The 27201-nt window shown below is 41.4% G+C and overlaps 1 protein-coding gene across 1 annotated transcript in view; it reads left to right on the top strand.

Annotated features, from left to right (window-relative positions):
- Window positions 1–4498: 4498 nt before the first annotated feature.
- Window positions 4499–27201, top strand: part of LOC134443255 (up-regulator of cell proliferation-like) — a 45308-nt gene continuing 22605 nt past the window's right edge. Inside the window, 3 exon segments of the mRNA XM_063193130.1 lie at window positions 4499–4502; window positions 5949–6218; window positions 17025–17294. Coding sequence (XP_063049200.1) covers window positions 4499–4502; window positions 5949–6218; window positions 17025–17294 — 544 coding nt within the window.

Genomic DNA, 27201 nt, shown 5'->3' with positions numbered 1-27201 from the left:
GAGGCCCATCTACACACCGGGGCTCCAGACATGATGGAAAGGTAGGCTGGTCAACTAACCACATAAAGACTTGTATACATTACTTTGTACTGTATACATTAGTGTATTTGTATATTTTATAGGGTATTTTATTAGTAATTGAGGTTTGCAATTAATGGTATGGCAATGTATAGTCCACAAGATATATTAATATTTATCTAATTCTGCTCTTTGTCTACCAGAAGGCCCCCTAGTCCGGTGGTCAGTATATTTTCTATGAAGAGTAATGAGTCAATGGGCATACCCCTTAATTTCAGAAGGGGAGAGGAAGGTCCCGGGTAAGAACTCATCTGAACAATCATTCCAAACCAGAATTAATATTTTCTAATCTTTTCAAACCTAAATGAATATTTTGTGTCTTCATTCAGTGATTCTCCTCTTTCTGCTCAGGAGGACCTCTAGTCCTGTGTCCAGTGTGCTGTCTGTGAGGAGTGATGTATCAATGGACACACCGCTGAATTTCAGTAGGGAACAGGGAGGTGCCAGGTAAACGCTTTTTTTCAGACTGCAGGGGTGGTGGTGTGGGGTATTATTCTGTGGAGGGCACAAAGGTACAAGAAAATGCACACATTCAGAAGAAAGACATTTGGATATTTGTGGAAATATGAAATTAAAACATAAATGTTGAGTCTTTCCTTGCAGTTCCACAGCAAACCCAGTCCCTTGTGACGTCTCTGGATGCCAGAGTCCAGCAGTGAAGTCCTGTGTGACCTGTGGAGATTCCTACTGCAGGACCTGCATCACTCCTCACTACACCGACCCAGACCTGGGGAGACACCAGCTGCAGGACCTACAGCATCAGGCTCTCTGCACTGAGCACAGACGAGAGCTGGAGTTCTTCTGCACGACCGACCAAACTGCCATCTGCTCACGATGTTTACTCCACAGACATAAAGGACACGATGCCATTGAGCAGGTGACAGAATATAAAGTCTGATGGTTCAATTATTATGTCTAGAAAAGGATTTAAGTTAAATGAAGTCATCTGTAATCTATTTCCTGTGCAGGTGGCAAAGGCCAGAAAAGGAGGTCTGTCTATTTTCTCAGGTCTCCCTCCTCCGGGCCAACTCCGGTTAGCCACAGTGTCTCCAGTCTCAGTGACGTTACGATGGTCTCCACCTGAGGGCGCTCCTGGTCCACACAGGTACACCGTTACCTGGAGACGAGGCAAAGAGCAGCGGACCTTCACGTCACCAAGCTGTCAGGTGGAGGTGACTGGTCTTCATCCAGGACAGAAGTACCACTTTAGTGTGGCCACCCTCAGCCAAGATGGCCGCCAGAGCACACCTGTGGAGGGATCCATACACACAGGTAAGTCCTTACAGGCAGATGTAGAGTGTAATTATGCTGTTTGTCATCAAAGATCACTGAAAACGTGCTACAGACCATTGGAGGATTCCCTGTCTGACGTTGACTGTTGTAGTGTATACAGATATATGTGTTTCTGATTTGCAGAGCTTCCAGCACCAGAGAATCTGACTGTAACAACCAAGTCTTCAGGTGTTTCCCTGAAGTGGACCAAACCAGAGGGAGTAGACCACGTGTCCTACCTGCTGCAGCTTTCCAGCCAGGAGGGATCACCAAGGAACATCCACACAGATGCTGTTCAACTCCACATCTCTGACTTACAGTGTGGCCAAAAATACACTGTACAGCTGTCTACCCAGAAGAATACATATCAAAGCAAACACATCTCCAGATGTTTCACGATAGGTAAGAACAGAATCGTCTGTACCTTTTGAGGAGTGTAATTCATCCAAACAGTTCAGCTGTGAGTAGGGTGGCCATCTGTCCATTTTTATGACGACGTCAGTGCATCCCTCTGTTTGCCTTTCTTCCTTTTATCGCCTTGTACTTATTGCCTCGAGATGCTAGGCAACATCATTTACACAAACTAGACTGACAATCGGTCGTGTTTTCGATATCTGCGGGCGGCCGCCATTTTACTACAGATTTTACTCCAGACTTTGCACAGCAAACTGTATTGCTGTAGCAGCCTAATGTCGGGGAAATCTGCGTGCGATTTGTGTTTGTGTTGCATGCATACATGAAGCACACTAATAGCGCATTCAGGCCGACTGAGAACTGTGCCGGTGCCCGTTGCCGAACTCAATCATAAACCGGCCATCGTGTTCACGCCACAGATTTTAGCGCTCGCGAACCGGAAAGTTAGTTCGCAATACGAACCGCAAAATACTAGGTTTTCTCCGCGAACCGTGACGACAGCGTGGGCGTCAGCAGGTTCATCCGGGTAACACAGTCACGTGCGGGAAAAGTTCAGAGCCCGGTATGCGGGCGGTTCGCAGATAAGCACTTTAGTGCTGAACGTAACTGGTACGGACACCGGCTCCAGCTCCGTTCTGGTCGGCCTGAAAGCCCTATAAGTGACTGTATGAAAGTGAAATAAGGTAGCTATATTATTGTCTAATATAGTCTGTCTCCTATTTTTCCTGCAATGGCAATGCATAGTACAAGTAAGTTTGACCACCAAATGCATTTACGACGAGGGCTCTCACAACTTTGCATCCAGGGCAAAGAAAGAGTCTTTCTGCACAGGCGCTCGCTGTCTGTATTCTGGGCATGTGTTACCCAAGCGTCTGCAGGAAAGATAGCTGACTGAAGCAGTTGCCTCTCGTTTTAAGACACAGCTGATATAAACACACTCCTGACCTTGATCTAATGTAAAGCAAATGCATCGAATATCTTATACAGATGCATAACTATCCAATATACATGTAAAACATGAGTGAACCTGACGAAGCACAAGGCGAAACGCATTTTTCACCTAAATAAAAAGCAGCAAAATGAAGTCCACCAGTGTGCGGTGATCCTTCTTGTTTACTGTGGATTAGGCTTGGGCGATGTCCCCCTAATTGGCAGCTGACGATGTTTGCAGTGAGACGATGCGATGGACGATGATATCGTCGTCGTCGTGGGTGGGGGGATTAATATATTTTTTTATTATAGTTTTTTATTAATATATATATTTCTTTTTTTTGTCTTCCGCTAAGCTATTATTTTATTATACTTTAAGAGTAGTCCTAAGTCAAATATAATAACAGTTTTTAAATTCTTACAATTTTTTTTTAGACCTCCTCCAGCTGCGCTACTCTGTCTGTGAGAGCGACTCTCCCCCCTCCCCCTCCCCCAAGCCCTTCTCGTCTCTCGTGTCACCATCAGCTGCTTCAAGCCCGCTACTCTTCCAAACTCCACTGCGTGGAAACTTATTTTCAATAAATTTCACGATGCAGCTTACTAATGCAGCCTACTGCAGGCTGCTACTAGACTGTGTTATTTATCAGTGTAGTTCTATTTCAAGACGAGCTGTGTCACGGCGTTTTTGCATACAAACTTAAGCCATACTGTGCAGGGAGGCCCAGATCGTTTTGTCAAATGGAAAAGATGAGAACCCACGCGTGCCCTCTCGAGGTTTTGCAATGGATTTTAGCCCGAGTTAGCAAATTACCTGACACTATACGAATGTTTCTTTAGCACATTGCGAGACTTTAAAAAAAAATCATTAATGGAAACGATCGCGGTGAAGCCACGAAGACGTGGGCAGACATGGCATCGCTTGCGCTATCTCTTGACAGTAGGCTAATCAGAAGTGTAGCTTACAATCTTGTGTAGCTACTTCACAAGACATCTCCATAGCGGAGAGATTAAACATTTTGAGTTGAATTTCCGTTTAACATGAAATGGTAAACTGTCGCAATTGCTGAAGGATCTGTTGCTTTCACGTTAGTCCGGAGGGAGAACCAATGCATCACGACTCTCCGTTGCAGTCAACTTATGTCACAGAAATAAATGTATGCAATCAGACACTTACTTGAACACATCTGTAGCAAACAATAGTAGGGTTTAGTTCACAAGTTTTATTCCATTACGGTTTTTTTCGTATAAAACTCACTCTGCTTGAGGCTTGTGTTGACAACCTCGGTCAGTTCAGTCCTGCTACCTGCGCAGTCCGCTGGTACCAAGGATTTTACGGTAATGTTTCTGTTCATTTCAATGCAAAGCACCGTAATGATGACATTAGCAGCGGCTTCAATAATACAAAAGTAGAAGATTCCTCGGCATCACAATGTTTGTGTCCATCGTGATGCCAGCTTTCCATCGCCGATGGACGATGATGTCGTCTATCGGCACAATGCTACTGTGGATTACTGATGACTGCACTTCACCAGCACCTGGAACCTGGCTGTGCATAGGAGTCTTAGATCTTTGAGTCCATGTAAAACATGTCTATAAAATGATAGACTACATAGATGGAGTGACTGAGGATGTGGGTGGAATGAAATGTGAAAATCCCTCCTAAAACGTCTTGTTTAACAACTAAAACTGCTGCTGAGTTAGTCTGGGGTAAGATGGTAGCGCTGCGTCCTGATCTCAGCCTACAGTTTAGAATGCAGACTTCATTGTTTTCTACACTGAGGCGGGGAGTAAGAGAGTCAAAGTCATGGGTATGGCGTGAGGACGGGAGTCCGGAAAGATGGTCACCCTAGCTGTAAACATCAATTGACAATGCAGAATCTCTCTAAATCATCCAGAGACCTGGGTCCTCTCCTCTGTACTCTCCTCGTCAGCTCACCCCACAGGTTCTCAATGGGGTTGAGGTCAGGGGACTGAGATGGCCATGGGAGGAGCTTGATTTTGTGTCTGGTGAACCATTTCTGTGTAGATTTGGCCATATGTTTAGGGTCATTGTCTTGCTGAAAGACCCAGTGACGACCCAGCTTCAGCTTTCGGGCAGAGGGCAACAGATTTTGATTTAAAATGTCCTGGTATTTCAAAGCATTCATGATGCCATGCACCCTAACAAGGTTCCCAGGGCCTTTGGAAGCGAAACAGCCCCACAGCATCACTGACCCACCCCCATACTTCACAGTGGGTATGAGGTGCTTTTCAGCATGCGCATCTTTCGTGGTACGCCAGACCCACTTAGAGTGTTTGTTGCCAAAAAGCTCAATCTTGGTCTCATCTGACCAAAGCACACGGTGCCAGTTGAAGCCCCAATACCGCTTGGCGAACTCCAGACGCTTGCGTTTATGATTGTGAGTGAGGAAAGGTTTTCTCCGTGCATGCCTCCCAAACAGCTTGTTGGCGCCTGATGGTTGATTTGGAGACTTTGTGACCCCAGGATGCTACCATTTGTTGTAATTCTGTAACAGTGAGTTTTGGAGATCTTTTGATTTCTCTTACCATCCTCCTCACTGTGCGTGGTGGCAAAATAAACTTGGGTCCTCGTCCAGGCTTGTTTACCACTGTTCCAGTTGTTTTGAACTTCTTAATTATTCCTCTCACAGTGGATATGGGCAGCTGCAGTTGAGTGGCAATCTTCTTGTAGCCTCTGCCTGACCTGTGAAGGTCGACGCACATCTGCCTCACTTGTATGCTGTGTTCCTTTGTCTTTCCCATGTTTAAGAGTGGATAAGAGAAATGGCCTCTGTGTCACGTCATATTTATACCCCAGGGAAACAGGAAGTGATGAATTACTAATTAAATGTTCCTACATACTCTGGTAAACTTTGTAAACTACTGTAGAAATGACAGAAATGCTTCAATTATATTTATTTCCTGGGAATTGTTAAGGGTACCAATAATTGTGGAACAGGTGATTTAATGAAAAATAATTATTTTTTAGTCAGGGATTTTTTTATTTTCTTACAATTCATTTGAGTTGAAGGCTACATTTTCCTACAATTTTCAGTGTGACAGTATTCTTCTGCAATAAACACTGAATTTATTTTAAGGCTTTTAACACATCTCAACCAGGGGTGCCAATAATTATGGAGGGCACTGTACCTACACAAATGCACAAAGACACAAACATACTGACTTAACCTTAGTTTTAAACTGGGAAGGAACTCAGCTAGAAGCGAATTGAATTGAACACATTGTTGTTTCAGCAATTCCAGTCCCAAAGAGTCTGGCTGTGAGCTCCATCACGGCATCATCTGCTAGAGTCAGTTGGCAGGTGCCTACTGAGGTGTGGAAGACTCCACACAACTTCCTGATCTCTTACCACAGTAAAGGGACTGAACCAAAGTCCATATCTACTGAGTCATGCAGCACAGACATCACAGGCCTGACACCAGGAACTAACTACACTGTTACAGTCTACACCAAGCTACAACATGGAAGGAAGAGCCAGCCTGCATCTATTCAGATGAGGACAGGTAAATAAGAAAGCCTTTTCCCCTTCACAATGACACTGAGCAATGTTTCGTAACCTTTTTCAGTCACGGCACCCTTTACATTAATTAAAAATCTCAAGGCAAAACCCTTTTTTAGACGTTTCCTAGTGGGTTGATTATGCAGTTTGACATTTCCATTATTTTACTCTTTGCTACAGCGTGTCCCAATAAAATGTATACACACTTATCATGTTTAAGTATGTGTTTATTAAAATTCATGTAATTTCCGGTGCATGTGTAGTAGAATTGACAGACATCCATTTGTTTGTTTTGTCACCACTTATTCCCAAACTGAGTGCAAAAGGTGAACGACTGGTCATGCACTAATTAATAGTCATATCACTCTCCTGACAGTAATCTAGACATGTGCCCTCCAACATCAGACAACCATACCATGCACACACTGCAAAACAACATACCTGAGACTCCAGGCGTCACTACACAACAATGGTACACACACTGATTGTGTTGATCTTCATCTAAAAAAAAAATATCTTTATTTAGCCTTTCTTTAACCAGAGGTGGTGGCCAAATGGCAAGAATGGCAGCTTAAAAAGATTACATTACAATGAAAAAGACAAAAGACAAAACAAATCACAGCTACACCACATCTAAACAGACAAAAAGAGCCTATGTACACAGACAACTAAAAAGCAGACAGCAAAATAGAGTGGAAGAATTTTCAAGATTTAATGTGGCCCAAAGTTTGTTCCAACCTTTTGGTGCATGTAATGAAAAGGCAGTTATACCAAGTTCTGTTCTTGTTCATGCAGCAAGTATAAGTAAAAGTAAAATAAGAAATCAGCCGAGATTGTCTCCCTATTTCAGACATTCCAGTTCCAGAGCGTCTGGCTGTGAGCTCCATCACGGCATCATCTGCTAGAATCAGCTGGCACGTGTCTACTGAGATGCAGAAGACTCCACACAGCTTCCTGGTCTCTTACCAGAGTAAAGGGACTGAACCAAAGTCCATCCCTACTAAGTCCTGCAGCACAGACATCACAGGCCTGACACCAGGAACTGACTACACTGTTACAGTCTACACTGAGCTCGAACATGGAGGAAAGAGTCAGCCTGCTGCTACTGAGATGATGACAGGTAAACCAGAAAGAGCCTTTTCCCCCCACAATTAAATGACTTTGTTTCGTAACCTTTTTCAGTCACGGCACCCTTTACATGAATGGCTATCTCAAGGCAAAACCTATTTTTTACATGTTTCCTAGTGGGTTTGATTATGCAGTTAGACTTAGACATATTCATTATTTTACTCTTTGCTACATGGAGTCCCAATAAAATGTATGGACACTTAAAGTCATTGTTAAGTACGTGTTAAGTAAAATTCATGTAATTTCCAGTGCATGTGTAATAGACAGACATCCATTTGTTTGTTTTGTCACCACTTATTCCCAAACTGAGTGCAAAAGGTGAACAACTCTTCATGCACTAATAAATAGTCATATCACTCTCCTGACAGTAGTCTAGACATGTGCCCTCCAACATCAGACAACCATACCATGCACACACTGCAAAACAACACACCTGGGACTCCAGGCCTCATAGACAGCGGAACGTATTTGAACAAGGGGGGGCCGCCGCAAGGGGGGGACCCATTTTAGGACGGGGGGTTTGGGGGTCCTCCCCCACGAAAAATTGCGTTTCTTAGATGCAATTTCATGCATTTTAATGCATTTTTGCATGACATCTCATGCCGGACAAGGCACTGAAAAGACGACGGACGGTCCATTCTTCAGAGGGACGTCTGGCCACCCCAGGCCACAATCGCAAGACAAGATGCATAGCCGAGGCTATGCGCGGTATAGCCTACATGGACAGGCATAGGCCTACATCATCACAGAACGGTGCAGAATAAAATGTTCTGCACCTCGTTGGTCGCTGGAAACGCAACGGAAAAACGGTGGGCTTGCTTGTACCAGTAGCCTACTTAAGCTATGAGAAACACTGAACACAAAGAAGTGAACCTTCTGTGGTGCTTAGTCAGATGAGTGCACTACACTGCCCCGTACATTGATGGAGGTTGCAAAGATAACTGTAACGTTCTTGGTAATCCACTATTAAAACCATTCGATGGATAATGGTTGGCAGTATTCCTTGCTGTGTGTTCTTTTTTATGGGCGGTGACACTGTACTTGGCAGCGGTGATTGTCAATAAAAAAATAAGCAGAGCTTTTGTTAAACTTTCGTGTGTGCTCTACATTCCCGCGGCATGCTGAAGGGAGCACTGAAGCACCATGATCTGCTGATCGAAGTTGGTGAAAGCGCATGCGAGTCTACCCGCGCTTTCAGATGAATAAGTGGCAACGCTTGCTGTACGTTCCCGCGGCAACCTGGCTTCTTTGCGTCGCTGTCTGCTCAGCGAAATGATTAAATGATTAACTGTTTTGGACGGTTTGGTGAGACCTTACTCAACCTCGCCTATAGGCTACTTCTTCCGCGCGATTTTTAGTGCTGCGCTATTGCTTGGAACTCCAGATTTTGCATCATTCACGCGCACGTCAAATATTAATATTGGTTAATGAAATATTGGTTTAGGGAAACGCTTTATTGCATTATTACAGCGAGGGTTGTGTTTAAGTTTGACATTGTCCACGGGTTTTGACTTGGTTTTTTTAAAAGTCCTTCATTCATTTATTTTTCAAAAAGTTACCCGGGCCACGGCCCCCTGGTCCGGCCGTTTCCGCGGTCCATGCCAGGCGTCACTACACAACAATGGTACACACACTGATTGTGTTGATCTTCATCTAAAAAAAAAATATCTTTATTTAGCCTTTCTTTAACCCGGAAGTGGTGGCCAAATGGCATGACTGGCAGCTTAAAAAGATTACATTACAATGAAAAAGACAAAAGACAAGACAAATCACAGCTACACCACATCTAAACAGACAAAAAGAGCCTACATATACACAGACAACTAAAAAGCAGACAGCAAACATAGAGTGGAAGAATTTTCAAGATTTAATGTGGCCTGAAGTTCATTCCAACCTTTTGGTGCATACATGAAAAGGCAGTTATACCATGTTCTGTTCTTGTTCATGGAGCAAGTAAAAGTAAAAGTAAAATAAGAATTCAACTGAGATTGTCTCACTATTTCAGAGATTCCAGTCCCAGAGAGTCTGGCTGTGAGCTCCATCACGGCATCATCTGCTAGAATCAGCTGGAAGGTGCCTCCCGAGATACAGGATACTCCACACAGCTTCCTGGTCTCTTACCAGAGTGAAGGGACTGAACCAAAGTCCATCTCGATTAAGTCATGCAGCACAGACATCACAGACCTGACACCAGGAACTGACTACACTGTTAGAGTCTACACTGAGCTACAACATGGAGGAAAGAGACAGCCTGTTTCTGTTCAGATGAGCACAGGTACAGGATGAGTCATAACCTGAACTTGGTTTATCACCATACTGTGTGTATCTACTGTAAAGATGTTTTGCATATTTGTCAGTCTGAAATAGTACTGTAGATAGAGATCAAGCCAACACAAAAACATGCCGATTCCAAAAAAAGCCATCTGACCCTACATGACCTCATGTGGAAAAGTAATTTCCCCCTCAACCTTAATCCCACCCCCAACAACAATAATTTTAGTCAAGTGTTTACAAGAATTGGAAAAGAGTATTTCACATCACTGTGGAGGATTGTTTTTGCCGACTCTTCTTTGCATAATTGTTTTGAAATCAGCTACAGTGGAGGGTTTCCATGAATGAACACAAATTAGTGGTTACAAACTGATAGCTAGACATTATCCTTCGATATGACCTATTACACATTGTCAAACAGGTTCTATTCAAATCTTAACTTGATTTGAAAGGTCTGATAGCAGTCAAACTTGGGCAACTGTGAAATGTAACTCAGTTGTCCAAAATAGTATAATTAATCACAGATATCTCCTCATTTGACAAAGGGTGCAATTACTTCTTCACACAAGTTTGAATGGCATTTTTCTCTTAACAAATGAAATAATCACAGACAAAAACTTGATTTGGTGTTAACTTGGGTTATCCTTGTTTAATGTTTACATTTGTTTGGTGACATGAAAAGGTTAAATGCTACAAATGTGCAAAAAAGTGAAATATCCATAAGGGGGCAATAGTCAGGGTCATTTTTCCAAAAAGTTGACACCTGAAGGCAAATCATGTTAATTTTCGGCATGCAACTGATTAACGGGGTATTCAAGGGTGCTGAATCCAAATCTGCCGTATGCCGGACGTAAAGATGTATCGAAGTGCGTCAAACTGACTAAATCCAATATGGCTGCCGCCACCGTGTTAAAATCCTGCAATCACTTTTCTTTTGGACTAAATAAGATATGAATTTGAAAATAGCACTTATTTTTATGTTTTCAGACATGGGGAAAGCCATTATGTCATCAGATTTAAGCTCAGATTGGAAGAAAATGCTTATGTCATTGGCTGGCAGCCATTTTAAAAGCAGAGAGCCCCATATTGTCAGCGATTTTTAACATTTTTACTAATCTTTCAAGATTCACAGAAAAAAATGCTCTTTGTCTCTGTGAACACAAATACTACAGAAAACTACACTGAACTGTCTACTTTCACCTGAAAAAAAGAAGTTTGTGTCTACCTTTTTCCATTCTTTAGTTATGGGCAGTAGAACATGGGATGACACCACAAAAAAACACTGATTTTTGACCCCAAAATACTGCACTTCTCTCTGTCCATATTTTTGCTTTAAGGACATATTGTCTTTGATAGTGTTCATGTTTGATGTGCAACATTTTCAGGGGGTTTGAAGGGTGCTTAATGCCAATATGATGTATAAATAAATGTACTGTATATTCCCATAGTACATCAAAATGAAGGAATCCAATATGGCCGCCGTCACCAGTCTACAGTGTACGTTTCTTTGACAAGGTAAACTCTTAAGTACATTATGTAGCATTAGGTTTTCATACAGGGAGAATTAATTTCCATACACAGATTTAAGATAGATATCAAAGGAAATTATTTCAGTGTAGTCTGAAGTCATGATTGCCACAGGAACATAGGGTGACACCACAAAAAACAATATTTTTTGACCCCAAAATACTGCACTTGTCTCAACCCACATTTTTGCTTTAAGGACAAAGTGTCTTTGATAGTGTTCATGTTTGATATGCAGCATTTTCAGGGGTCTTGAAGGGTGCTTAATTCAAATATTCAAATATGCTGTGTATTAGGCTCAAAACCTCTTTAATAGGCCTACCTCAAAATGAATTAATCGAATATGGACGCCATCACCAGACAAGGTGGACTCTTAATTACATTGTAGCTATAGGTTTTCATACATGGAGAATTCATCTCCATACTCAGATTTAAGATTAGAATCAAAGGACATGATTTCATAGGTTGAATTCATGTTTACAAGTGACAGTTGACTTTCATGTCAATAAGCTGTTCTTTTGAATGAAAATGTTTTCTCTACTTCCACTTTTATTTTAATGCTTATTATAACATGATGCAATATGTCCACCATTATGAGACTAATTTACACACATAAGTCTGAATGTGCCTAAATATAATATGCACATCTACATTTTGTGCATTAGGAATTCATTGTTTGCCGATTTTATTGCGGGGCTTACATTATATCTTTGAATGGTGGAAAGGTGAAACGTGGATCAAAACAGTTTATGTTATTTTAAGGAATTTACTTGATATATGTTAACTCATTCCCAACCATTAGGCCTATCAACCTCCTCCTCTCCAGTGATTTGGCAGGACACACAATATCATGCACTGCATGGCACTTTTGCTGCAAATGCAACAAAAGCAAAGTATGACGCTTTGCAATGATCAGTCCTATCTAATTCAGATGTCACATGGTTACATAAAATGCCCCACATTATCAAATCTCTATATTGAGTCAGGCCCACATACCCCTTCCTATCCTCCTGCCAGTCACCGAAGTGGGATGGGTGGTATTGAACAGGGCTTTAGTCCCACTGCTACTGTATCTGCCACTTATACATGGGTTCTCATTGTTTATCAACACAATGTTATGAAGAGGGGCAAGACACTGGCAGCCAACCACGTGAGCTATTTTTTTTGACAGACAGCGGTTTCCAACAATCAGAGGCTGAGTTGTGCGCGGCTAGGTTCACTGTCAGGTTATAAACAAAATTTAGAACCCATGTATTCTCAAGGCACACAAAGACATCACAACTTGTGCTTGCCTCATCCAACACTGCATCTGCACTGGAGTCAAGCAGTTGCTGCAATTCAGCAACTCCAGGAGGGGTGATTAGGAATAGGTTAACTTAGTATACCAAGTAAACAATTTTGGTTAGAGTAGAGGAGGGTGACTGTATGTGCATATATACGTATTTGGTATATATAAACTGGTATCAGAAGTAGTGTGGAGTCAAGTCTCTTGGCGGAAATACGTAGGATGGTGTGCAAGGCTAATAGAAATGGGCACCCTCCTGTCTTTCTCACAGGCAGCACATGAACACAATATTCAAAAAAGGACATTCCAAGTCAGCAAGGACATTCTGATTTTTGATACCTCCTCCTCGTATAACTTAACCCATTGTGTCCTGGAAACACATATACAGTGCCCTCCATAATTATTGGCACCCCTGTTTGAGATGTGTTAAAAGCCTTAAAATAAATTCAGTGTTTATTGCAGAGGAATACTGTCACACTGAAATTGTAGAAAAATGTAGCCTTCAACTCAAATGAATTGTAAGAAAATGAAAAAATCCCTGACAAAAAAATAATTATTTTTCATTAAATCACCTGTTCCACAATTATTGGCACCCTTAACAATTCCCAGGAAATAAATATAATTGAAGCATTTCTGTCATTTCTACAGTAGTTTACAAAGTTTACCAGAGTATGTAGGAACATTTAATTAGTAATTCATTACTTCCTGTTTCCCTGGGGTATAAATATGGCGTGACACCGAGGCCATTTCTCTTATCCACTCTTAAACATGGGAAAGACAAAGGAACACAGCATACAAGTGAGGCAGATGTGCGTCGACCTTCACAGGTCAGGCAGAGGCTACAAGAAGATTGCCACTCAACTGCAGCTGCCCCTATCCACTGTGAGAGGAATAATTAAGAAGTTCAAAACAACTGGAACAGTGGTAAACAAGCCTGGACGAGGATCCAAGTTTATTTTGCCACCACGCACAGTGAGGAGGATGGTAAGAGAAATCAAAAGATCTCTAAAGCTCACTGTTACAGAATTACAACAAATGGTAGCATCCTGGGGTCACAAAGTCTCCAAATCAACCATCAGGCGCTGTCTACACGCCAACAAGCTGTTTGGGAGGCATGCATGGAGAAAACCTTTCCTCACTCACAGTCATAAACGCAAACGTCTGGAGTTCGCCAAGCGGTATTGGGGCTTCAACTGGGACCGTGTGCTTTGGTCAGATGAGACCAAGATTGAGCTTTTTGGCAACAAACACTCTAAGTGGGTCTGGTGTGCCACGAAAGATGCGCATGCTGAAAAGCACCTCATACCCACTGTGAAGTATGGGGGTGGGTCAGTGATGCTGTGGGGCTGTTTCGCTTCCAAAGGCCCTGGGAACCTTGTTAGGGTGCATGGCATCATGAATGCTTTGAAATACCAGGACATTTTAAATAAAAATCTGTTGCCCTCTGCCCGAAAGCTGAAGATGGGTCGTCACTGGGTCTTTCAGCAAGACAATGACCCTAAACATATGGCCAAATCTACACAGAAATGGTTCACCAGACTCAAAATCAAGCTCCTCCCATGGCCATCTCAGTCCCCAGACCTCAACCCCATTGAGAACCTGTGGGGTGAGCTGAAGAGGAGAGTACAGAGGAGAGGACCCAGGTCTCTGAATGATTTAGAGAGATTCTGCAAAGAGGAATGGCTGAAGATCCCTCTTTCTGTCTTTTCCCATCTTGTGAAACATTATAGGAGAAGATTAGGTGCTGTTTTGTTGGAAAAAGGGGGTTGTACAAAATATTAACACCAGGGGTGCTAATAATTATGACACACATTATTTGATGTCAAATAATTATTTCTTTATGTGGGATTTTTTCCCCACTGAATCAATGCACTTGTATTGAAGGTTGGATTTTTCTCTTTTTTTCCATTAAGGTCCCATATTATTTAGAAAAAAAATAAAATAATTGGAAGCTAAAAAACACATCTCAACCAGGGGCGCCAATAATTATGGAGGGCACTGTAGGTTTTTCAGGATCTTGAGATTTTAGCTGTTTTATTATGTTTTACTATGTGGGTATGTTAGAGCTGAATGAACACATTACAATGCAAGGGGAGGGTATTGGCTTTTAAATGTAACTCATTTCATGTTTGTATGTGCTTCGGAGGCTGAGACATTGCGGATTTAATAGGAAGAGGGCACCCTTTCCCAAAAAGGGCTTAGGACAAAATGGGTTAATTAGCAGTCCATTTTTGAATATTGTGTTCATGTGCAGTGAGAAAGACAGGGAAGTGCCCATTTCTGTGCCTAGGCACCTTAAAACTACCACTTGCTCTTCTGCCTGCCATTGGCTCTCTCTCTCCAGCTGAGCACCGTTATTGATACACTGCAGATGTACATTCCAGTATATTTTAACTAGGCCAGTTTAAAGTCTATACTTGCACAATTCTACCAACAGAAGATAACAGACAGACTCTCTTTTCCTCCTGCTCCCCTGTTCAGCAGGGCTGGATCCCCACATGGCTGCATGCTGAGCCCCCATCTAAAGTCTATCCGTCCATGACTGCAGCATGGCCAGCAAAAGGGACTGAAGGTGGCAGCCTGGTGTACAGAGACCGAGACAAATTTCTCTAGCTCTGAATGAAAAGAAAACCAAAGAGATCATTGCTGCCTTCAGGAGGCACACCTATAGCGAGAATAGACCTAGCCCTCTCTGAACTTCCCACTGTCACAGAGCTAAAACATTGTCTTGGACATTATCCTGGTTCTGAGTTCTTGGGTCTCTACAGATGTATCATTGGCACTACAGATGTATCATCAAAGTAAGGACCAAAGACTAAAACCACATTTCACACACATGGACTGTCTGACTGTTCATAACAATCTCTTGTTCCCCCTGATCTCCTTCCATCCTCCGGTTGTTGTGCAATAATTGATACAGTGCAATGTGTTGAGCTGAATTCTTGCCGTACTACAGAACAAAGGCCAGCCTTGTAATTAATGGTTATAATTGTCACAGAGTGGCCATCTCAGCTGAAATATGTACATTAAGCAAGACAATCTATGCAATAACTTTGGATGACTGAAGTGCAATACCAGCCTGAGTATGTCCTTTGTGTATATATTCACACACACACACACACACACACACACACACACACACACACACACACACACACACACACACACACACACACACACACACACACACACACACACACACACACACACAATGCCACTCCCTTATCTGCACACTCTATTCTATTCTATTCTATTCTATTCTATTCTATTCTATTCTATTCTATTCTATTCTATATATTATTCACATCAGTCTGCCTCTTGATCCCCTTTATAGGCCTAGATATACAGTGATCTGAGCACAGCAATTAAAAACATGAAGTAAAACCATTGTACAAAGGATAATATTAGAAAATATTCGATTTAGGGACTTTCAGACTCTTGTGTGCATTTATTTTTTATGGGTGTGGAAACATTGTGTGGTGGTTTGAGGTGGGAACATTTTTCATGGTATAATGCATTGAAAGTGTAATTGAAATAGGGAGAGATTTAAATACAAATGGTCAATTTATGGAAAAGGTAATCTCCTGTTGCGAACATGAATTCAGTCTACACTGAAATAATTTCCTTTGATATCTATCTTAAATCTGAGTATGGAAATTAATTCTCCTTGTATGAAAACCTGATCCTACATAATGTACTTAAGAGTTTACCTTGTGTAATCAAAGAAATGTACACTGCATGGACGGCAGCCATATTGGATTCCTTCATTTTCATGTACTATGGGAATTAAAGGCATTAAGCACCCTTCAAACCCCCTGAAAATGTTGTATATCAAACATGAACACTATCAAAGACAATATGTCCTTAAAGCAAAAATATGGGCAGTGAGAAGTGCAGTATTTTGGGGTAAAAAAAAAAAGTGTTTTTTTGTGGCGTCATCCCATGTTCTACTGCCCATAACTAAAGAATGGAAAAAGGTAGACACAAACTTCTTTTTTCAGGTGAAAGTAGACAGTTCAGTGCAGTTTTCTGTAGTATTTGTGTTCACAGAGACAAAGACCATTTTTTTCTGTGGATCTTGAAAGATTAGTAAAAATGTTAAAAATCGTTGACAATATGAGGCTCTCTGCTTTTAAAATGGCTGCCAGCTAATGACATAAGCATTTTCCTCCAATCTGAGCTTAAATCTGATGACATAATGGCTTTCCCCATGTCTGAAAACATAAAAATAAGTGCTATTTTCAAATTCATACCTTATTTAGTCCAAAAGAAAAGTGACTGCAGGATTTTAACACGGTGGCGGCGGCCATATTGGATTTTGCCCGTTTTGAGGCATTTCGGTACATTTTTGCGTCCGGCATACGGCAGATTTGGATTCAGCACCCTTGAATACCCCTAAATCAGTTGTATGCCGAAAATTAACATGATTTGCCTTCAGGACCTTAAATAAGCACCTTTTCAGAAATCCTGCCTAGACTACAATCCGTAAGGAAGCAAATACTTTCGCTCAAAACTGTGTGTCTATGCTGTTTGATTTAGAAAGAAAGGGACAAGTCATCTGAGGTATTGCAAAATAAATAAATGTATTGTCTTTCATTACAGGTATTCCAGTCCCGGAGAGTCTGGCTGTGAGCTCCATCACGGCATCATCTGCTAGAATCAGCTGGCAGGTGCCTACTGAGATGCAGAAGACTCCACACAGCTTCCTGGTCTCCTACCAGAGTGAAGGGACTGAACCAAAGTCCATCTCTACTGACTCATGCAGCACAGACATCACAGGCCTGAAACCAGGAACTGACTACACTGTTACAGTCTACACTGAGCTCCAACATGGAGGAAAGAGCCAGCCTGCTTCCATTCAGATGTTAACAGGTAAACAAAATACTTACTGTTTCACAAAGTAGATTCTTGTTCAAGTCCATTCTTTTTTAAGTTCAGAATTTGGTGATCTCTTGAGATGAGTGTAGCTGTGATACATCTTGCCAATTGAATACTTTTGTCTTTAAAATTAGGGGACCTTAATGCCTATATGGAGGCTAAAAACCAATGGTGCCAGGGAGAGGTTGGGTTGGGAGTTTAAAAGCTGACACGGTTAGTTGTCCTTTATTCGATGTCCAAAGTTGAAATACAAAAGTTAAAACGCATATCTAAAACCGCCACCATGCAGTGTGCTACTGGTGTGAGTTAAAGTGCCAAAGTGCGTAAGAGAGCAAATGTTTCTATCGATGCGGTCAACAAAAATTGTGCTCTCCCATGCATACCCTTCTCCCTACTAGTGAGCAGGTGCACAGGTGCCTAAATACTACACTAATTGATACCCTAAATCAGGGCTATTCAATTGGCGGCCCGCGGGCCAGATCCGGCGGCCAGCCGCAACAGTAAAAACGCCATTGGGGAGTCTCCAGAACAAATTAACATTTTAAACCCTCGCGGAAAGCAGTTAGTTTGTTTCCCTCTCTAACAGTTAGTCTAGTCTCTAATAGTTTTGCAGTCTCAATATGCCAGTTTGTGGACTATGCCTACAACAAATAGCCTATTTTCAATTAGGCTGCGTCGTTGGAAGAGGTGCCGTTGCGCAACACGCAATGTGCAGCACACGCTCGCGTGCCAATGCTGCATTGTGCGAGGTGCCTGCGTTTGAGATGTGTTACTGTTGCATTATAGGTCTGTGCTTCTTGTGGAAGAGTTGTCGACTGAAAAAATGAGCAACTGTAGTCATGGAGCGTCTTACAACGGAGATATGAAGTTTGACAACACAGTTCATGCAACACGGAGACGAGGCGGCATCTAGAAGTTATGTTCTTAAAATAAATGAAATCTACAAAGTCTGACAAAACGACACGTCAGCGCTGATGAACATTTCACACTGTGCATTTGAACTGTGCACGTAGCCTAAATGTCCGTATCCACCTGAAAGAAAGAAGTGTGGGACCGTCAAGTAGGCAGGGAACGCAGACGAGACCATTGGGCATGTGGAGAGGGAGAAGACGTTTAAGTGGCCTATTTTATTACAGCTGAATTGGAAGGTGTGGATGACAATTGCAGCATTGACTGGTTTTAAAGTGAAGCTGCAACGGGCGGGTTATGCTCTCTTTTGAGCCTCAACGTAGTTAGTCAAAGCAGTTTTTATTTTTGTTCCATTCTAGGTCTGCGCTATCCGTATCCCGCAACGGTAGGGGCAGCGACAGGACAGGAGTAGCGACAGGAGTAAACTAGACTTGTCTGTTGTTTTGTAGCCACACAGACTCGGCGACAATGAAAACGAAACAAATATTTATGTCACATGCATTTTTGATGGCACTACCAGCCACCGCGGTAGTTTGGAAGAAGTGGATCAACGCTCGAGAGGGGGGGAAATATTAGAGGCGCATTCAGAACGCAGATTCTTCGACTTGTCAACTCACTTCAACGCTCCTTCAACAACGTGTGTCTGGCAGTAGGCTAGTGTTCTATGGCTACAGAAATATGGTCACTCATGCCCGTAACGTCCGTTCCAATTTAGGATGTGGTCACTAATGAATGATTTCAAGATCACTTGCCATTTATGAGGTCAGATAACATTAGTCATTGAACTGTGCAATACTGCAATATATTGTGTCCACCATATTACAATACAGATTTGTGCTAATTGTATTGCACAGAGTAATTTTTAAACTATTATTATTACCTTTATTTAAATAGGAAGATCCAATTGAGTTACCTCTTTTTCCAGGGAGTGTATGATAGTCACCCCTGCAGATTGTTGCAGTAGGCCTAAGTGCTGTAGCACTGCAGTTTTGATTTTGCATGGACAACAAATTATTCTCTTAACTATTCACTTTTTGTGAATCTCTGTCCTGATTGTAGGATTGAACATTCAATGTTAAGATTAAAGCTAGCTTTTAAAAATCTAGAAAAAGTTATTTTACCACCTATAGCCCAGTGACCGGCGGCGGCCACTGACATGTGCGGCCCACCTTCACATCTTGGTTTCAAAATGTGTCCCACTTGAAAAACTAATTGAATAGCCCTGCCCTACACTCACGTGACACCCTGCGGTGATCGCCAAATTAAAAGCATCTACAAAACACATGAGAAGGAGTCCGAGAGCCGTGGGGTTGAACCCAGAATTTTTTATTTTTTTTTGCTTTATGTTATAGATTGTTGGTAGGTCTTCAAGATTTCAGAGGGTGCCCGGTGATATCCCTTGAGATATTGAGCCTTTATTGTCCTATGCCAATTATGACAAAAAACAACAGGCACCTAATTTTACTGTGAATGATGTTACAAAATGTACCACATTGCTTATATTATCTGAAAAAATATTTACATAGGACTGTCTTAACACTGCCCTCATTGAAACAAGCCCAATATGGGGTAATGATTAACCCTAAAGTAGTGTAGGTGATGCGCGCACATCCAGCAAAACAGGTGCCGGATCAAACAAGCGTGTGCAAAGGAAGAAAGGAAATCCGCACTGCTCCCCGATTTATTGAACACAACGTTTCGACCTCAGGCGGTCTTTGTCAGATGTATAGGTGTGTGTCAGCCCGTGAGTGACAGTTCTTATAGATAAGGAAGGGGTGGGCATAGGGTCAGCTGATATGAAAAAACCGAACGACGTTCGGTTCACGAGATATTGAAGAAAAACTAAAAAGCATGAATTATCATTCAAAATTAGCATTAGCTCAAGTAGGTTTTATTGTCAATTTCTTTACATGCACTGGTCATACAAAGAATTTGAAATTACATTTCTTGCTTTCCCATGCAGACATAGACTAATCTAGGTAAGGACATAGACAGTATAGACATAGACAGTACTTATACATGGACATAAGACAGTATGGACATAGACATTGCTCATACAGACATTTAAAGTGCAAGACTGGACAACAGAAGACTTGTAGAGAACATACATTAGGAGGAGGTAATTGTTGTGCTTTTCCTAAAAGTCCTTTATAGCGTTCTGACATAGTAAAATGGAGTCTGTACGACGTTCAGTTCCCAAGATATTGACACTTTTCCTGCAGTTCCTTTGCCTACCACATGGTGGCGCTATACCTTATCTACATTTCAGGCTTATAGAAGAGTTAGTATTCATTATGTGCATACATGTGTGCGTTTGCACGGTTTTAAAACACTCCAAACTGAAATGGTGGCCAACTTCCTGTTTTAAAATGCCAAAAAAGTCAAAATATGTGACTTCCTGTTGGGCGTGGCCATATCGTTGTATGGACTATATTGTGCGCCTTAGTGAGATACACAACTTAAAAAAACTCCCGAGTCTGTAGCTCAAAGTAGATGTTGGCCCCGCCCCTAAACGTGTTTGGGGGCGTGGCCTCCATTTCAGATCAACAAGTGCCTGCACACTTAGGTCTCAAAAAATTCTGAAAATATTACCAAGTGTACCCATGGTACTTATCTAATTCTAAAACAGGAAGTTGGCCACCATTTCAGTTTGGAGTGTTTTAAAACGGTGCAAACGCACACATGTATGCATATAATGAATACATAATGGCCAACTTCCTGTTTTAGAATTAGATACCTAAATTCATTGAGCCGCCGAGATATGAAAAAATTCCGAGATATCAGATATTCCTTCGCAATACATCATCGTCAATGCCTTGAGCTCATGTCCACAGAATATGAAGTCAATACGATGTACGGTGTAGGACAAGTACGTTAAAGTCCGAAACAAATGCCAAAAAATGCCAAAAAAGTATAAATATTTTCCTGTTGGGCATGGCCATATTCGGACTTTATTATGCACCTCAGTGAGATACACATTTTAGAAAAACTCCCGAGTCTCTAGCTCAAAGTATATGTTTGCCCCGCCCCAAAACACGTTTTGGTGCGTGGCCTCGTACCCGTGTTCCATCAGGGGTTAATATTTGGCGTCTGAGTAGCGGTGGGAATCTCCAATGTGACACCAAGTGGCGTAAGTATCCGAGCAACGGAAGTACCCGAAAAATGGCCCAACGTGGCTGACAACTAAAGCTGGGCTTACACTGTGCGACTTTTGCCCCGATTTTGCCCCGATTTGGCACTCGCACGACTTTTTGAGAGTCGGGCCGATTTCTTGCTCAATCGCAGGTCAATCGTGAGTCTTGCATCGTGCAGTGTACATGGGGTAACGACAAGCGATTTCGCCTCACGATCGTGCAATCGCAGGGTCGCAAGAAAATCAAAACTGTTTGAAATCCTGGTCGTGGCTCGTGCGTAAATCTCACAGATAAAGCAGTGCTATGACCCGATTTGACACTTCACATGCACAAATGAATAGGGCCGTGCGATTCGCTGTTGAGTGCGACCTCATCTCCACCTCAGGTGCGCATGTTCCCTCCTCTGCAGACCGGGGAAACATGCCTGTCGCGTCGTAAGGTGGAACATTTCCCTCGCATCCGACTGTCGGCTCGTGTAGTGTGAGGACGTGAGTCGTGAGATGTGAACTTTTAAACAGTGAAATGCCATCGTGCAGCGTGAGCAGAAGCTTAAGACCCACGAGTGAAAATATCGCACAGTGTATGCCCGGCTTTAGGAGAATAATAATAATCCTACGGAAAACAATAGGTCACAGTGTGGCCCTTGTACTTCGGTGCTCGGGCCTTAATAGTGGGGTCATATTAGGCTCAGTCATTTCAAATTTGTGTTAAAGTTTGGTTTTCACTTCCAAGTTGAAGTTTGGGGTCTATAGAACAATTTGAGTTCGAGTGTCAAACACACAGATTACAAAATGGCCTGCGGGGGGCGCTCTAAAATATATAAACTGCTATAACATTTGATTAGTTTAACCAAATTTGACATATGATGTATGTATGGATTCAGCATGAAGAGGAGAAACCGGTGAGCTAAGTGTTTGGTTACCAGATTGAAGACACACTATGTAATAAACACACTTTTAGTCAATGGACAGCTAAATCCGGGCTTTTTTAAGATAAAGGGTGGAAATGCCCTCAAAGTTGCAATAAAACATAATTTATTATTATAAGTTATTGTAAATAAAGCCTGGGTTATCACTTAACTTGATTTGTTCAGAATATCCCTAAGCACACAGATACTTAGGATACCTATACACAAATATGGCTGCATAAAGCCTACGGTATGTGATATAGCACCCAACTTGCAACTTTGAATTCATGAATTTAGGATCATGAGTACCAGCTTTTTTTTTTTTTCAATCAAGCCATCATTTTATTCACAACTTAAAAACTTTATATCTGGAAGAAAGTAAATCAATAATAATAATAATAATAATAATAATAATGATGATAAATACTATGGGGAACATCATTTTTTCCTGCATTCAAAAAGCAAAACTGAAGACCATAGGGCTAACATTTATTCCAATACTCCACTCTACAATAAATATGACAGAGAACAGATGTAAACACAGTCAGTGGTCAGTCTTTTTGCATGTGCACTTGTACAGACGTGTGCACTTTAACTCTGCCTTCATGCACTTGCACCGACATCTGGCAGGTCTATTTGTACAAGTACTAGTACAGCTGCACTTCACCTCTAGTTGGAATACATCTTTGGCAACGGCATATTTGGTAGTGTAGTCCAAATCTGGGAACTGTTAATTTGTTACCAGATTGGCAGGCATTTCTGGCAAATGCAGATAATAAGAACGGTTTTCATTCCTGTCAACTACGCTGGTATCAAATGGACAGTTCAAGGGGTGACAGAGATGTCCTCATAACAGCAGATGATTGTGTCTATCATGTATGAAATAGTCCTATAGTGTTATTTAGTATGCTTGCCAAAGGCCTCTGCTTGCCCCCAGCAAGCATAATTGCTCTACAACAGTTTATTTAGTATGCTTGCGGGAAAGCATACTAATAGTTCATCAACAGTTTATTATTATTCTACATTTTTCCATTCACCTCGCCCTATGGGAATCGCCATTCATTAGTGAAGATTCGTGAAGATGATGATGTCACAAACTGTGGCAGTTAGAGTGAGAGATGACCTGTCCTGGGTTTTTTAACTAGGTATCAACCATAGAACTAATATTTCTATGGGTATCAACTAGGTAAAGGCATTGTCAGAGAGGTCTTGGCTCTGAATACAAACTGTGTGAAGATCATAAGCCAACTCTTAAAAATGTTTCAGAGAGAGCAGTTTTAAAATCCCTATGATGTGACCCCATTCACTTACAAAAAAAAATGTGTGAACAGCTCAGCGCATAGGCCTGAATATGTCAATTTTTTGACTGAACCATTTGGCCTAGAAAAGTGATCTCAGCTTTGACATGAAGAGCAGGTTTTGCCATTTGTGTGTCAATATCATCTGACAACTTGCAAAACGTTTGGAGAAATGACAGCGTACAAATAAGGCTGCACATATTACTCAGCTATTGACTGCCAAACCAGAGAGAGTAGATAAGAACATGTATACAATATACTTAAAGAATCTCTGCTAATATGGTGCTGTGGCCACTGTATACAGTAAGTGTATACAGTAAGTGGCAGTGGCCTACTGGGTAGGGTGTTGGTCTGTCAGAGGGTTGCAGGTTCGAATCCCACCCTTACCTCTCCCTACCCACCCATTGCTGAAAGGCACCTGAAGCATCTCCATACATGCACACACACACACACACACACATCTCTCTCTCTCGCACAGACAGACAGACACACACACACACACACACACACACATCTCTCTCTCACACACACACACACACACACACACACACACACACACACACACACACACACACACACACACACACACACACACACACACACACACACAGAGCTCCATCTCTTTCCCTCGTGTTTCTGTGTGTGTATACAACAGCTCTGTGTGTGTGTGTGTGCATAAGCCGCAAGCATACTAATAGCATTGTCTCTCCGGAAATGCAGTCTTATTATTATTATTATTATTATTATTATTATTATTATTGATTTATTTTCTTCCAGATATAACGTTTTTTTTGTGATTTTATGTGTGAATAGAATATGGCTTGATTGAAAAAAGTTGATACTCATGATCCTAAATTCATAAACTCAAAGTTGCAAGTTGGGTCCTAAATATCACATAGGCTTTATGCAGCCATATTTGCGTATAGGTATCCTAGGTATCTTTGTGCTTCAGGGATATTCTGAACAAATCAAGTTGAATGATATCCCAGGCTTTATTTACAATAACTTGTAACAATAAATGATGTTTCATTGCAACTTGGAGGGCATTCCCACCCTTTATCTTAAAAAAAACCCTGAATTTTGCTGTCCATGGGCTAAAAGTGTGTTTATGACATAGTGTGTCTTTAATCCGGTAACCAAATACTTAGCTCACCAGCTCCTCCTCTTAATGCTGAATCCATACATACCTCATATGTTAAATTTGGTTAAACTAATCAAAAGTTATAGCAGTTTATATATTTTAGAGCGCCCCCCGCAGGCCATTTTGTTATCTGTGTGTTTGACACTCGAACCCAAATTGTTCGATAGACCCTAAACTTCAACTTGGAAGTGAAAACCAAACTTTAACACCAATTTGAAATGACTGAGAAAAATTGTACATGCCTACGACTCCACTATAATAATAATAAAACCCATGCAGTGAATAAATATATACACGTCACCAATACTTTAGATTGCCAGTGTTACCATCTTACCAAATCAATATTTACAAGATTACATATTTCAACAAGCCTAATGCATACCAGAAGTCCTGCAGAGCTGAAGTTAAGTTCAAGCTATAGGAAAGGCTTAATGTCAAACTCCTCATTTAATCCATGTGGGGACATAGTATTCAGAAGATGGATGTTGTATGTCTCTCGTTTTAAAAGAAGGCGATCATGGTTGCCCCCTCTATGGGGCCTCTCCACCTTTTCAATGACAGCATATACTGTGTCCCGCAGAGAGGAAGTGTGCCGCTACAGGGTTGCGGATCACTGATTCTTAAAAGTTTGGCAAAAACATGTCCCTGCAGTAAAATATTAATTCTGTTGAAAATCAACTAAATTTTCACAAACAAAATGAACCCAGGTAATGGCCAAGGGGTCTGTGACACGAATACACAGTTGTTTGAAATATTTAAGTGTAATTTTATTACTTTTCATGGCTATAAACCTGTCCACACCCTGTAAAAACGCCTGTCCCAAGGACTGGCATCATCATTTCAATTGACTTAAAATACAAAAATCACTAACAGAATTGAACAATATCACCATGATGTGGAAGACCATATTAAAGTGGTTCTACAGATGTGCACATAGTGGATGTAAAACAATATTTACTATTATTTACTAATTGCTCAAAATGTGTCCAGCATATTGGTCACCACCGTCAGATTTTTTCTAAAAGACAATAAAATCAAGTATGCACAAGGTAATTTTCATTACTGAGGACCCCTTTTCAAACCTTTAGCTCCACTGCATACTCTGACACTCCTGTAAGTTTACTATTTTGTCCTCAATTTGTTAATTTGTTTGGACACTGGTACTGTCCCAACCATAAACTGTCAACACTGTCGGGGGTTTTAATAGTATTATGTTACATTAATGTTAATTATATATACTTTTTCAGAAGCGGCATGAAGCCCCTAAGAAACAGAGCGAAAACGAAGTGGCTAATGTGAGCAAAAAATGCATAATATGTAAGAGTGTTTTTTTGTCTCACACCGTCAGATGTCACCACCGTCAGATTTTGTTCCGCTCATCATCTTGTTCCATATTTTACTAAATTGTGCTGGTTAATGAAACATTACCAGACATGTTAGTAATAATTGTGACCCAAACTTATACTCCAGCCTCCACTGAGGTGCATTTGGAGGTTTTTTTGTCAGAAAACCTGACGGTGGTGACATCTGATGGAGTTCACCAAAAAACACATGTTTTACGTGTTTTTGACATGTTTTAAGAATATGCATACAATAAGTATCTACAGTTATGTTGAATTGTTAAAGTAATTCACTTTAATACAGTAAACATGTGTTTTTACTTCTAATTCTGTCTGCCGCTGTTGACAAAACAAGAAAGAGCCCATTTTATGAAAAATGTTAAACATGGGGAGCTTGGCCAATGCATTCCCTGCACAGCCAAGACCTACATCTATGATAATACACCTCTTTATTTTGGATTTGAACAACTTAAAAGCTGTTTTTACCACATTTTCAACAACCAGTGGCTTACTTCCTAGATAATCTAACTAATGAAGTAAAAACACATGCTCATACTGTGCACACACAAAAATAAAGTGTTTATGCAAGATGCCATTGACTTGAGAGGGCTATTTATTTTGCTAAATGCAGGTACTAATTAGGCCACTTTCACCACTCTCAGGGAATGTGCTTACAACATTTTCCTTAGGAGTTGTTGAGATATCAAAGTAATAGCCAATTTAAACCTACACGAATATTTGTGAAATTACAAAAAATTGTTTGTTGTATTTAGCAAATGTTTAGGTGAAATGCACTTGAGCTGGAGGCGGCAAAGGAGAGAGTCCCTCCCTGTTTTTAGCGGTCTTACACACCACTGAGCCCCGGCGAGAGGTAGTCTAAGGGGCAAAACATAGCCTACCAAAGCCGAACGAAAAGTTGCCTAAACCCTCGCTGAAGTTAACAAACAATCATGTCCAATTAATTAGGCCTACCACTGTTAAAAACATGTGAAGTGCGATTTCGCAATACTTTTGCAAGATGGACAGTGACCACTCCCGCAGAACTAATTCGAATTAAATAGGCTACCGTTACCAAAAATAGGCTATTGGATTTCTGACTGTGTCGGCCTTTGCTAGATGTAAAGTTTACCCCAAGTTGTTTGTGAGATGGACAGGGACCACAGTCCGACAGC

The sequence above is a fragment of the Engraulis encrasicolus genome, unplaced genomic scaffold (assembly GCF_034702125.1).
Source record: "Engraulis encrasicolus isolate BLACKSEA-1 unplaced genomic scaffold, IST_EnEncr_1.0 scaffold_29_np1212, whole genome shotgun sequence".
Taxonomy (NCBI): Eukaryota; Metazoa; Chordata; class Actinopteri; order Clupeiformes; family Engraulidae; genus Engraulis; species Engraulis encrasicolus.
Note: the sequence above shows the minus strand (reverse complement) of the source record. Positions and strands in the feature narration are given on the sequence as shown.